At 40.7% G+C, this 13,594-nt stretch overlaps 2 protein-coding genes across 5 annotated transcripts in view; both read left to right on the top strand.

The window, feature by feature from the left end:
• The window catches only part of CENPQ (centromere protein Q), a 313,629-nt gene that overhangs the window by 24,351 nt on the left and 275,684 nt on the right, over positions 1-13,594 (top strand). The gene's annotated exons all lie outside the window — the stretch shown is intronic.
• Positions 10,880-12,161, top strand: C11H6orf141 (chromosome 11 C6orf141 homolog). The gene has a single exon (XM_059937433.1). It carries the CDS (start codon positions 10,930-10,932, stop codon positions 11,506-11,508), a length of 579 nt encoding a protein of 192 aa, XP_059793416.1. The 5' UTR covers positions 10,880-10,929; the 3' UTR covers positions 11,509-12,161.

Below are 13,594 nucleotides of genomic sequence, written 5' to 3'. Positions count from 1 at the left end.
TTTCTCTCCCTCTAACAGATCTGTTTCCAAGGCAAAATATACTCTAGGTTTTAAACACTGTTAAAAGACATTGCTTATAATCCAGTAAGACTGTCAGACTTTAGTTAGTACCATGCAGTTACTGCAGTGGACACTAGATGTCAGATTTTAGTTCTAGATTATTTCCCAAAGTGAGCACTTGATATGTTTCTAGTTGTCCCATTAGAATTTTTGCTTTTTTTTTTTTTTTTTGGCTGCGCTGTGCAGCTTATGGTATCTTAGTTCCCGGACCAGGGATTGGATTGAACCCAGGCCCCAGCACTGAAAGTGCCGAGTCCTAACCACTGGACCACGAGGGAAGTCTCTCTGCTGCATTTTTGACTATTTCCTTTTATCAGATTCCTGAGACTAAGAACATGGAAAATAAATATGCAAAAATAACAATACAAATTTCAGGAAAAGAAAATAGGTTAAAAGGGGAGATTAACCCCGCAAACATTAAAACATACTACAAAACTTATATAAAGTGTAGTAATGGTACATGATTGTGCAGAACAAAGTCAGGGGGAAAAAAGGTCCAGAAATAACAAGTACACAGGAAAGTTTAAAATAAGATCAAAGTGGCATCTCAAGTCACTGGGGTAAAGATGGAATTTTAAATAAGTGGCAGTGAGACAAATGGATAGCAATCTGAAAAAAAGTAAAATTAAATTAAACTCATATTTCATACCTATACAAGAATAAACTCCAAATTGATCCAAGATATAAATAAATAAATAAATAAAGACTTTAAAAAGAAAAGTCATACAAATACTAGAAGAAAACATTGGTTGGTTCCTTTATAATCTGGGTATAAGGAAAGGCTTTCCAAATTCAGAAGTAATAAAAGAAAAATATTAAGTTTGATAAAATACATATGTATGTGTGCACGTGTGTAATTTCTCAGTGGCAAAAGATCTAGCGTCAAAATATAAATTACACACTAGGAGAAACTATTTGCAATTTATATCACAAATAGAGAACTATTTTCTGTAAAATATAAAGAGCCCTTAACACTGAGAGGAGAAAAAAAATATATACTCAAATCCAATAGAAAAATGGGCAAGAGACATGGTTAGTTCACAGAAAAACAAAATGACCCTTAAACATATGAAAAGATGCTTAACTTCACTCAAAAAAAAGTGTGATTAAACTGTCATGCAATACTTTTAAAAAATATTGAGAACCCAAGTTTGAAGCTGTAGAAAATAGGCATACTCATATACTGGTAGTGGGAGTAGGAAAGTTACAACTCCAGTGAGGGGAATTCAGTACCGTCTAATACAATACATATGCATTTACACAAGCAATTCAACTTCCAGAAATTTACCCTGAGGATTCCTCCACAAATATAAAACCAATGTTTGCACTGGGTTATTCACTCCCATATTATGTGTAATATCAAACTTTTAGAAACAACCTAAATTTCCATCCTTCAAAGTCCAGGTGAATGAATTACGACACATCTACACAATGAAGCACTTATAGCAACAAGGAAGTTCTCTGTGATGTAATTTGAGGTAATTTCCATGATACGTTTTTAAGTGGAAAAAAAAGCTACATGTACAAGAGTATGTAAGAAAGAATGAGAAAATTAGTGTATATCAAATAGATCTCTGCTAACTTTTCTTACTTTTGCAAACAGAAACACAGGAAGATTAAACGAGAAACTATTTTTTAAGTGACTTATAAGTAGTGGAGTTAGGGATGGGAATAAGACTTCCCCGAATATGTACCTTTTATATTGTTTTGACTTTTGAACAGTGTAGGAACCTGGGATTAAAGATAACATCTATTCTTTGGCTCTGTTGACTGAAAAGGGCTACAAGTAACAACACTCAATGATCATCCCTGATAGTCAGATCTTCGTAAATACCTTTCAGGGAAAATAGAACTCTTGGAGAAAAGGCTGAAGAACAGGAAAAGGAAAGAAGAAAAGGAAAGAACACCTTGGGCAAGAAAGTAAGGAAATGCTCAAGACTAAATGTGGTCATGTTGGGAATTCCCTGGCAGTCCAGTGCTTAGGACTCCACGCTTTCACTGCCAAGGACCTGGGTTCAATTAAAAAAAAAAAAAATTGGTCATGTCAAAAGAAAACAGAACTGGTACAACGAACTTCCTACTTGGCAAATTTGATACCATATATAACAGCATCGAAAATAACAATAATGCAGTGGATTGTAACACATGAATTTTTTAAAAAAATCCTTGAATCCACAATGATATGAAAACGAGGTGATCTGGCAAACAAAAGCTCTTCTTTACAGAAGAATACCTACTAAGGAATGTAGAAGGAATGACAAATTAGAAAGTTGACATTTTGCAATCTCCAATTTAAGAATTAACTCAAGCAAGAATTATTATTAAATAATATTAAATAAAATTTATTTAATATTATTACTACTTACAAATTGTAAAGGGTAAAATGGACCTGTATAATGGAGATGACCGGTGGTCACCATCTTTACCAAGTGGTCAAACTTAGCATGAGCCACAGTGGAAGAACACAACATTGTGTGCCTTCTGATACAGTGCAGTGAGAAGTGCAATATATCACCATGTAGATTTCTGGCCAAAACTGCGTAACCTGAATCTAATCATAAGGGAAGAATCAGAATAATCCAAATTGTGGATGGAACATTCTATCAGATAATTGGCCTGAACTCTTCAAAAAAGTTAATATCAAGGGTGGGAAGAAAAGATGTGAGTGCTTCATTCTAGATTTTAGGAGACTAAGAAACTGAATCACCTGCGACTCATGAACCTTTATTGAATTCTGGATCAGAGGAACAAACTCTAAAACACACATTTTGTAGACCATTGGGAAAAATTTATTATGATACATTAAATGATACTATCGAATTAATGTTAATTTTCTTAAGTATGATATTGGTAATGTGGTGGCATTTATTTTGTTAAGATGCATGCTGAAGTATTTAGCAGTAAAGTATGATATCTGTAACTTAATTTCAAATAATTCCTAGTAAAGGAATGTCTGTATAGTGTGTGTGTGTGTGTAAAGACAGAGAGAGATCAAATATGATAAAATATCAGTAAATCCAGGTGAACAACAGCTGTTTATTACACTCTTCTTTTAAATATTTTTACGTTTGAATCAAAATAAAACTAATGGTAGAAAGTGGCAGATTTTTACAGGCAGCTTATTAACCTATGTATAAATGACAAACACAGGTCACCACAAATTTCATGTAAAATATTGTATTTAAAGTATTATTTTATTCTCAGTTTTCCTTGACTCAAGAGTTCTTCTTTCTCTTTTCATTGGAAACTCCGTGACTAATAATTACTGATAAATGTTGAATTTGTGATGTTTAACTCTACTCAAAAACCTTAGACCCAGAGCCATAGGAGACAATTTAGGTGAGCAATAGATGATGGAAACCTGAGAGGAGGGAAGAAAGAAGAAGCAGAGCTCCAAAGAAAAACACTGAAAGATAAACACAGTAGAAATAGAAAATTAATTAATTCAACAATGGTATCAGGCACTGGTCTAGGTACTGGAGATACAACAGTGATAGTTACATTGCGGTGAACAAAATTTTTAAAAATCGCTGCCTTCATTCATTCTAGAGGAAATGGCATCTACTATGTGGCAGGCACTGTTCTAGAGGCTTTAAATATATTAAATCATTTGCTCCCAACAACAACCCTATGGGATTGGTACTGTTCTTACCCCCAGTTTTCAGATGGGTAAACTAAGGTAAGAAAAAGGTTAAATAGGCCGCCTAAAGTCGTTCAGCTAATATATGGCAAAGGTAGATATTAAATCCAGGGAGTTTGGCTCCATCACTCACGCTCTCTAATTCTGCACTATATCACAATAGAAAGGAAGGAAGGAACTGCATAAAAGACCAGAAAAAAAAAAAAAAAAGGAGGAGAAAGTGCAGAGAAGAGGTAAAAGAGACACAAAGCATGGTCAGAGGAAAGGAGGAAAGGGTACCTATCAGGAGTATTAAACTGAAGGAGGGCTAAATTCCATGCCTTTCTTAATGAATTTATGGCTTTGAAAATAACATAAGATTGTCCTCAGTAAAAGAGTTGAGAAAGAAGGGGGAGTAGAGATAAGCAGTGGGGTTACTAATGATCAGTTTAACCTACTACACCATTCTGTCTAAGCCTTGCCTTGGAGGGATGAATTATGAAGTATGAGTAAGAGGTAACGAGGGATTATTACTAACAGTTTCTTTGAGTTCCTAGACATTCCAGGTCAACTCGTTTGCAGACTTGTTAAATGAGAGACTCAGTATTTTCCAGCCACTCTTTGCTTGTTGATAAAACGTAGCAAATTATAACAGCTAGATATTTGGGGAATGAAATCTCTCTAGATGTAAAACATCACTGAGGATTTCTACAGCTGTTATACCCCATACCTGATCACATGCACATTGGTTAATAAAATAACGTAATGGGAAGAAAAATTGCCTTGCCCCATTAAAAATGTTTTATTATAAACTAATCAAGATTGGGTATATTAAGATCATGACCTTTATTTTACTAACCTGAGTGATTATTTTATATGAAGTATTTCATAAGTATTAATTCACCCATATTGAGTCAAAGATTGAATTATCTCTGGAATAGTAGTATGGGCTGCTGTTGAACAAGTCAAATTTTGTTTATGCTGAAGATGAATGTAGGATAAAGAACACTGGTTCTTTATTATCATCATAAAATGCCAACTCAATTACTAATGACAAAATTTCCTGTTTAATAAGTTGTTTACTCATACTCAATGAAAGAGCCTGGTGGTCTTAAATCCTAATCTCTGACAGGAGACGATGATGATGAATATACTTTAAAATGTTGGATAATGCAGGCAGCTGACGATGAATTATAGTTTAAAAATCCCCTTTATGCAGCTACTATTCAGAGTGCTGCGTGCATCATCTCTTGCAGCTGACTGGCACACCTAGCATTCTTTGTCCTTTCAGAGTGCCTGGCCGACATCTTTTAAGGGTCGCCAACTCTCTGTGGAGTGAAAAGGCAATGTGCTTAAATGCTTCATTCAAAAAATATCATACATATATAGCAAGTTAGTCTCAGGGCCACATGTTAGGTAAACTAAGCCTCTTTTTATTTCTCCCAGGAACACACCCTTTGGTAATACAAAATTTAAAACAAAGACTCCTTTTTAAAAAATTTGCCTCAGTTTCCATTTTATCTCTGACCACTGGGCTAAGCTGCTTGATATCCCCAGAACTGCCACATTCCCTCTCTTCCTCTTTTTTCTCCAATTTGTAGCTAGTAACATTAGCTCCTCTATTCTAAGATTATGGGTCTGGTGCTTATTGTCTAGCTCCAGCCCTTGACTTGTGCATCTTTCCCTAAGGATTTCATTAAAAAGTGTGGTTTGGGTTCCCAGTTCTAACAAACAATAATGAACTTAAAAAAAATAAATTTAAAATATTTTGCAAGTTTCATAGTTTCAAAGTGTTACCAGAAGAATTGTTTCATTTGACCTCCACAAAAACCCTGGGAAGCACACAGGACAGGTATTATTTATACCTTGCAGATAAGAACATAGATTTGGAGACATTGGGAGACTTGCCCAAGATAACAAGGCCCATCAAAGTCACCTGACTCAGTCCAGTGTAGATTTTCTTTGCAGGGTCTGAGTTCTTCAGGTCCCGAGAACCTTAGTTGTCAAAGGAAATATGATTAGAATCTCTTCTAAAAGGCTCGTAGTTTTCAAGGTCTATCCATAATCAGGCTGGATTTTATTTATACACAATAACCTCACCCTAGTCTCAGACTTGCACTTTGTGTTCATTTAGGTGGCTTGTTTGTTTCTTTTTTCATTTATTCATTAAACTATAAACAGTGATAGTAGGATTATGAAGATATTTTATGTCATGCCTAAGGGTCTGACTTTATTTTTGTAGCTGTGGGGATTGGAGAGGTAGGGACAGAGGAAATACACACATACACACACATCAACACTCGGTTAAATATTAGATATGTGGGGTGGGTCTAGCCGCTGAGGGAAAGGGAAGACAATAGAATTGGTAGTCAAGCTAATCCTTGGGATAAGGAACACTTGAAAGAGGGGACTGATTTAAGAGAATACATAATGAGTTCAGTTTTAGGTATTTTAGGTTTAGAGTGTGTTGACTGAAAAAAGAAAAGCACAACATAAAAGTTGAGAGTTATGTTTTATTCGGCGGACATTCTTAGGACTTCAAGCGTGGGAGACAGCATCTCAAATAACACTGAGAGACTGCTCCGAAGAGGACGGGGGGGTGAGAGGGAGGAAGCCAGGATATATAGGAGTTTTTGCAACAAAACCAGGTAGTTGAAATATCAACAGATTATTGTTAATAAAAGAAAATCGGGTATCTCAAGTTAAGTTTAGCGCTTCTCTATGTTTGGGAAGATACAGGAGTCTGGGCTCACTGAAATCATCCCTGTGCTATGCACCCCAGCTATCTGGGTCCAGTTAGCTATCTGGGGCAGTTATCCTATGCTTTCTCATTCTGAGTTTCCTTAGGTGCACCGTCGGGGGCGACTGCTGGGGCTGACGGCTAGATGGGCTTGAAGTGGGCAGCCCCTTTGCCTCCATCCTGAGTTCCCTCAGGGTCCACAATCTGGACAGCTGTAATGTAATGGCTTGATGGCTGCAACATCCTTTGTTTACTAATATGGCAGGCAACATTTTAGTTCTCAAGTGACATTCAAAAGAGGTGTCCAGTAGAAAATTGAACAGAAACATTTTTCACTAGGTTAGACTGTGGTAGGAAGCAACCCTCAAATTTCATTGTTTTACTATAACAAAAGTTTGTTTCTTGCTTAGAATATGTATCAGCTGCTGTAACTTTGTTGGATTCCAGTCAGCTCTGTCCCATGTACTGTCTTCATTCCCAGATCACAGCAAAGATGGTAGCTCTGATTGGGGCCTGCCCAGGGCCAACCTTGCAATGACTCTTCCTTTTTGCTCAGATGGCATCCAACGTCACACCTGTTTAAGCTGAAGCAAGTCACATGGCCAAAGTCAACATCAGTGGGGTAGAGAAGTGTATGGGAATAAGGAGCATTGCAAGTCATGTGGTACACAAGCCAGGAAGTATGATCTTCTTTCAGGATGAGGAAATAAATAATTTGAGACAATAATACAATCTACCACAAGTCTGGAAATAAGCATCATGGTCTATAATAGAGATATAAATTGGAGAATCATCAGAGTACAGGTTGCAGTTGAAGCCACGGGATGGATAAAATCATGGAGAGTGTTTTAGACGTGAGAGAAGAGAAATGTCAAGGACAAAACTATTCTCTACACGTGCCTCCATATTCACCATTGCACCATTGCTCATAATGTGGCCTTATCCAGAATACCCTGTCACTCCCATATCCACACTCTGTTTATAATAGTTAGTGTGATAGACATTAGTGCAATTTCAAAAAAATCTTAACAGCACCCTGACTTCTTTTTTGGAATGTTACCTTTCCCTATCATACAGTTTTATTAGGTGGTAAGTCCAGCTGTTTGCTTTTCCATTACAGAAGCCAAGGGGATCCCCCAAAGGCTTCTTTGACTGTACCTTTTCTTTTACTGTCCTGTATTGTAAAGGGGTAAGCAGATTGCATAAACTGAGCCAGGTGGATACTTCTGAGTGGAATTTGACTCCTGAGTAAGTGCCACAGGGACAAATGAGAGAGTTGGAGTGCATCTGTCCAGCGGAGAAATCTGTTCCTGTTGTACCAACTCCTCATTCCCTCGGCAACAGCTTTGATTTCTACCTGTTTTAAAGTCTGGTATTCCCACTTTCCCAACAAATCTGTCAGCTCCTAATATCCTTATGACAAAGCCTCTTTTCCTTAAATTAGAGTTGGTAGTAGGCAATTCAGAGGGGAAGTAAATGGTTCATTTTATCAGCACCCTTTATCAGGCTTTTATGCACTGTGAGATATTAAAGCATAGCAGACACCACTATCCTGAAGGCAAGCTGCCTATTTCTTTGTTTTATGTTCTTTTTAGACTTTATCTCTTTGAAGTTTAAATTGTTTGGCATTTCCTCTTAACATTCTTTTATGCATTAATACACAACTTCTTGACATCTAGAAATGCAGGTGCTTTATGGTGGATGAATCAGGCTCACTCCTCAGCAAATAGGTTTTCCCCATTCCCCATGCCTACTCTAACCCTCACCCAACCCCCACTGGCATGAAAATTTGAAAGCAATAAATCTTGTGGTTTACATTACACTTCCCTCAGAATACAGGCACCTTCATTGGAATTCTCCCAATATTCCTGCAAGGAAGGAAAACACAGTGTTCTTATTGCCACATGAAAGCAGCAAAAAACGGCCTAGAGTTTATCTATGGTCTAGAGTATTATCTTTGGTAATGTTTCTTATAATGTTGTCCATGCACCACTAGCATCAGAGTTGCTGAGGGTCTTGCTAAAAATCCACATTCTAAGCCCTCCCCGAAACCTATAAGAACAGAATCCTAGAGAGTAGTTTAGCGCATTAGCCTGCAGTTGATTTTCATGTGCGTTAAAGTTAGCTTATTATCTCCTACGTTAGAACAGAGGATTTGATGTATGTAACTGATGTAAAGAATGAAAATTCCAACAGGACAAGCAATTCAGCTTCTTTCCTCCATCACCTAGAACAGTAGCTGACATTTAGCACACACTCAGTGATTCCTGGTTAAGTAAATGAAGAGAAAAGAACATGAAGTCATAGGTTTAAAAATAGGAAGGTCATTTAAAATAGGACCAACCATTTAAACTTGTGAGAATCCTGGCTCCACTGTTTATTGGTATTTGATCTTAACCTCCCTGTTCTTCAGAGTTCTCAAGGAGACTATAGAGCTACTTCCTTAGTTTGTTGTGAAGAATAAATGAGTTTGGGCTTCCCTGGTGGCGCAGTGGTTAAGAATCCGCCTGCCAATGCAGGGGACACAGGTTTGAGCCCTGGTCGGGGAAGATCCCACATGCCTCGGAGCAACTAAGCCCGTGTGCCACAACTATTGAGCCTGCGCTCTAGAGCCCGAGAGCCACAACTACTGAAGCCCGCATGCCTAGAGCCCGTGCTCCACAACAAGAGAAGCCACTGCAATGAGAAGCCCTCGCACCGCAACAAAGAGTAGTCCCCACTCACCGCAGCTAAAGAAAGCTTGCGCGCAGCAATGAAGACCCAATGCAGCCTAAAAGAAATAAAGAAATTTATTTTTTAAAAAAAAGAATAAATGAGTTTAAATATATAGAATGCTTAGAGCAATTCTTGCCTAATACACTCGAAAAATTTAGTTAATTGTAATTTAGCAGTAACTGGCCCAAGGTCAGGCATCCAGTCAGCCAGGTATGACTCAGGTTTTCTCACCCCTTGTACACTTTTTTTTTTTTTTAGTGACTTGTCAGACATCAGAAGGTCCTCTCTTTCCAAAATATCTTTCACCATACTACTTGGTCCTTCAAAGTACGGGCAGAAATTTCCACCATTGCAGTCATTTTTTTCTAAAGTAGACAGGAAAAGTGAACACTTTCTAATAAAGCAAGGACCTGTAACCGAGGACAAACTGGAAATCACAAACTAAGCTCCCTTTTTTCTGTTAGCTAGCTTTCCGCATTACCCTCAGGCAAAGTTAAGTGTGTCAGAGGGCCTGGCAACGAGAGATTCTGAAAGCCTACCCAGAGATCCATATATATATATATTTTTTTAACTTCTGGGGTTAAAGATGTGTGTGTGTGTGTGTGTGTGTGTGTAGGGGGGGGGTGAGGGAGGTAGGGGAGTAGTGAAAGGGGAAATTTTAAAAACGAACACAAAATTTTAAATCCTTAAGTTCTTTTTTTAAAAAAATAAATTTATTTATTTATTTATTGGCTGCGTTGGGTCTTCGTTGCTCGGCGTGGGCTTTCTCTAGTTGCGGGAGCAGGGGCTACTCTTCGTTGCGGTGCACGGGCTTCTCATTGCCGTGGCTTCTCGTTGTGGAGCACGGGCTCTAGGCGTGCAAGCTTCAGTAGTTGTGGCGCGTGGGCTCAGTAGTTGTGGCTCGTGGGCTCTAGAGCTCAGGCTCAGTAGTTGTGGCGCACGGACTTAGTTGCTCTGCGGCATGTGGGATCTTCCTGGGCCAGGGCTCGAACCCGTGTTCCCTGCACTGGCAGGCAAATTCTTAACCACTGTGCCATCAGGGAAGCCCTCCTTAAGTTCTTGTAGCGGTTTGGTTTTGTTTATTTCCGTTTGATCAAAGGCACTAATGCCCCTTTGGACAAGCATGGCCAAAACCAAAATGAAGACCGGTGTGACCATTGTCTTACTGATTCCCGCATTCCAACGAAGAACAACAAACAATACACAGGCGTTTTCTCAAAGGACTCAACTTTCCCAATCAGATGCTTTTGATCTACATTCGATAATCTTGGTAGGATGGTGAGGGTGGATTCGGAGTGGACACGGAAACTTTTATCAGAAGAACTTGATTAAATCAGACTTTTTTTTTTTTAAACTTCCTTGTTCCTTCACTCCAAGGAGAGTCCTTGGAAAGAAGGCATACACTGTGTTGGACATTTCGTGGGGCAGTGCGGGTGTGTGTGCAGTGCAAGGGTGTCTCCTGTTGTTTAGAGACAAACGGTGGTGGGCTGGAAACTAGGATAGAACTGAGAAGAGAAAGGGGAGAGACTCAGAAATGAGACCACGGCCGCAGGTCTAGGATCGCAGGTAAGAAGAGGAGGGGCGATCGTGGGGTTGCGGGGCAAGTGAGGTTTTTCGCCTTTAAAAGGCCCAAAAGCCGCGAGAGAGGGAGGGAGGTGCGGACGGGAGGGAGCGGGGACAGTCCCAGGCCCGGGAGGCGGGGCGCGAGGAGGCCACGCCCACGGCCAACTGGCCGTCCTGCGCTTTCCAGAGCTCCGCTGGCGTTCGCTGCGAGAACTGGCGGAAGACCCACCGGATGAATGGCCTTCCTCCCGGGATGGGGGCCCCGGGTCCCCGCGGGGCTCCGAATCTCGCGGCCTCGCCCCACAGCGTGCGGCGCGCCCGGCCGTTTGTGCGCGAGGCGGGGCGCGGGGCTCCCCTGGCCCTGGGCGCGCCGGAACCCTCGGCGGCGGGGGCGAGGAGCAGCCGGGACGGCGCCCGCGAGCATCGCGAGGCCGGAGAGAATGTGCACTGTGACTCCTGGGTCCGAGAGAAAGTGCTCTTTCTTCTGCACCCGGAGAGGTGGTTGGGGACTCAGGGGGACTCCGCACGGGAAGAAGTGGCCGATGAGGAGGACCTTTTCAAAGCGGGCGGACAGGGCCGGGAACCCGACTGCCCTTCGCCTCTCTTTCCACGGGAAAAGCGAATTTCTGGCAGCCGTGCAGACGCTCCCTCCCGAGCTCCGGGGGACCCACCCAAACCCCTCCTCGTGCGGATCGTGGATTATGAGGTGACACAAGAAGTCCTGCAGGTCGCGTGGGCGAAGGGCTGCATGACCACGCTGACCGAGGAGCGCTCCATGACCGCGGTCACTTTCCCCGCCAACACGGAGTGAAACCGGTTGCGGGGCGCCGGGACCCCTGGAGAACCCCGAGCTCTCGGCACAGAGAGAGAGAGAGACCCCCGTGTCCACGCCGCGGACGGACAGTTTCACGGTCCCTCAGGACCTGACTCCCCGAGGAGATTCAGTGGGGAAGAGGAGCCCGAGGAACGTTCAAGAGTTGGTGAAGGAGCGCTCATCCTTAAGAAAAGAAAGTGCTCTTCCGGAAACTCCAGCCTGAAATTAACCGACAGCAAGAACCTTTTAAGAGGCTTCAGGGAGGCACACGGCACCCAGTGCAGACTGAAGAACTGTAAACAACACGATACCTCCTTTATACCGTGGCTTAAATACTCTGACGGTCTGGGAACCTTAGAAGAGGGGAGGAAAGGTATTTTCAAATTGGCAGAACGTGGGGATTTTGAAATAAGAAAATCTGTATTTAATTTTTATTTTGAGATAACTCTCGGTCACTTTTTTGCCTCCCTGCCCTCCCCTTCTCTTTAAGACCTGAAAGCAGAAGTGACGTTTGAAGTCTGCTCTCTGCAAAAGGGTGGGGGTGGGAATATATGTGGAGAGAGGCTTGTTTTGAAACTGAAAAAGAAAGTAAAAAATGGGAAAATAAAATGTAAAACAAAACAGCCAGTAAACAAAATCTTTTTTTGTTACTGTCTTCTGGTGTGCACATCTTTTTCTTTCTTTCTTTTTTTAAAATTTTTTAATTACCTTTAAGTGTTAAGAAAAGAAGGGGAGGAAACAGAAGACTGAATTTTTAAGGTGAAATGCTATTTCAAAGGGCTTTACCCCAAGTATCTAATTTAGTTCAGTAAAAAATGCTATTAATATGAAATTTTTAGTTATCTTAATGTTTGAAACACTGCAGATAAATCTGCTCCAAAGGTAGATAGAAATATATAGTTTGCCATAAAATGACTGTATATCTTATTCTTATTCGAAGCTTCTTACTAATAAGATTTGTAGTCGAGACTGGATTGAAAAAAAATCTCTCCTGATACAGTTGAAAAAAAAATTTATTCTGATGCTATTGAAACAACTCATTTTTATTTTATTTATTTTTTATTAAACACCATCTTTATTAACTCTAGTAGTGGGGCCTGGTTTGGAGGTGTGTTAGGAGCAAAGCACCCCCTCTAGAGATGAACTGATGAACTGAAGGAGTTATCTGGTTACTGCAGGAATTAAAACAAATGGGACTCTGGCTTTTGAGGAGTAAACTATTGAACAGGGCCCCCTCCCTTACTCTTCCTCCTTTGCCCCTTATTTTCAGTTTAGAGCTTGACAGGCCCTCAAATATCATCTGATCCACCTCTTGCCTCTTGGCAGACAAGATAGGTAAGATATGTCCCTATTTTACAGTTAAGCCAACCTAGGCCTAGAAGCCATGTGGCTTATGTAGGTCACAAAGCTAGTTACTGCATATGCTTACTAAGTAGATAAGAATATGATCATCTCCCTCCTAAAAGTTTGGGGATGCCTTTAGGACTTACTTCTAGGGAGTCAAAAGATGAGTGAGGGCAGCCTAGGTTTTCTGACTCAGTCAGTTATGAGAAATACTAAGATCACCTTAATGTCCCTGAGTCTGGCCAGACCTGTGGGCTTGAGATTCACCACTAGCAGTTCTCAGGCCAGTGTGATCCTCACTTGAGAGAGGAATTCAGCACCTGAGCTCATCTGTGCTCAAAACTGCTTGGTAGGTAGAAAAGGTAATACAGGCTCCATGAAATGAATGATCTTTTCATCCAACAACCCTGCCTGGCTCCAGTGTGAGGTTAAACTTATTGGCAGACAAATTTCAGACCTGACTCAATAAGTTCAGTTGTTGTGAGTCAACATATGCCCCATGTGATAGAGCTTTGAATAGAGACAAGAAAAGCCTCTTTAAAGTTGACCAAAAACAGTAGCGACATTCTGTTGCCTTCCCTATGGAGCAAACTCAGGACTTGAGCTACTTGGGTTCACAACCACTCCACCTCTTACTAACTGTGTGACATTGGGCAAGTGTTTCACCTCTCTGTGCCTCTGGATCCTTATTTGTTAAATAGGGATAATAAATAGTATCAATCTTATAGGGTTTTTCCTA

This window comes from Balaenoptera ricei, chromosome 11 (assembly GCF_028023285.1).
Source record: "Balaenoptera ricei isolate mBalRic1 chromosome 11, mBalRic1.hap2, whole genome shotgun sequence".
In the NCBI taxonomy this organism is placed as follows: domain Eukaryota; kingdom Metazoa; phylum Chordata; class Mammalia; order Artiodactyla; family Balaenopteridae; genus Balaenoptera; species Balaenoptera ricei.
The sequence above is the reverse complement of the archived record's forward strand: the minus strand, read 5'-3'. Positions and strand labels throughout refer to the sequence as shown.

What these genes read in the sequence shown, in the direction of transcription:
- C11H6orf141 (XM_059937433.1), top strand. Translation starts at nt 10,930, where the DNA reads ATGAATGGCCTTCCTCCCGGGATGGGGGCCCCGGGTCCCCGCGGGGCT.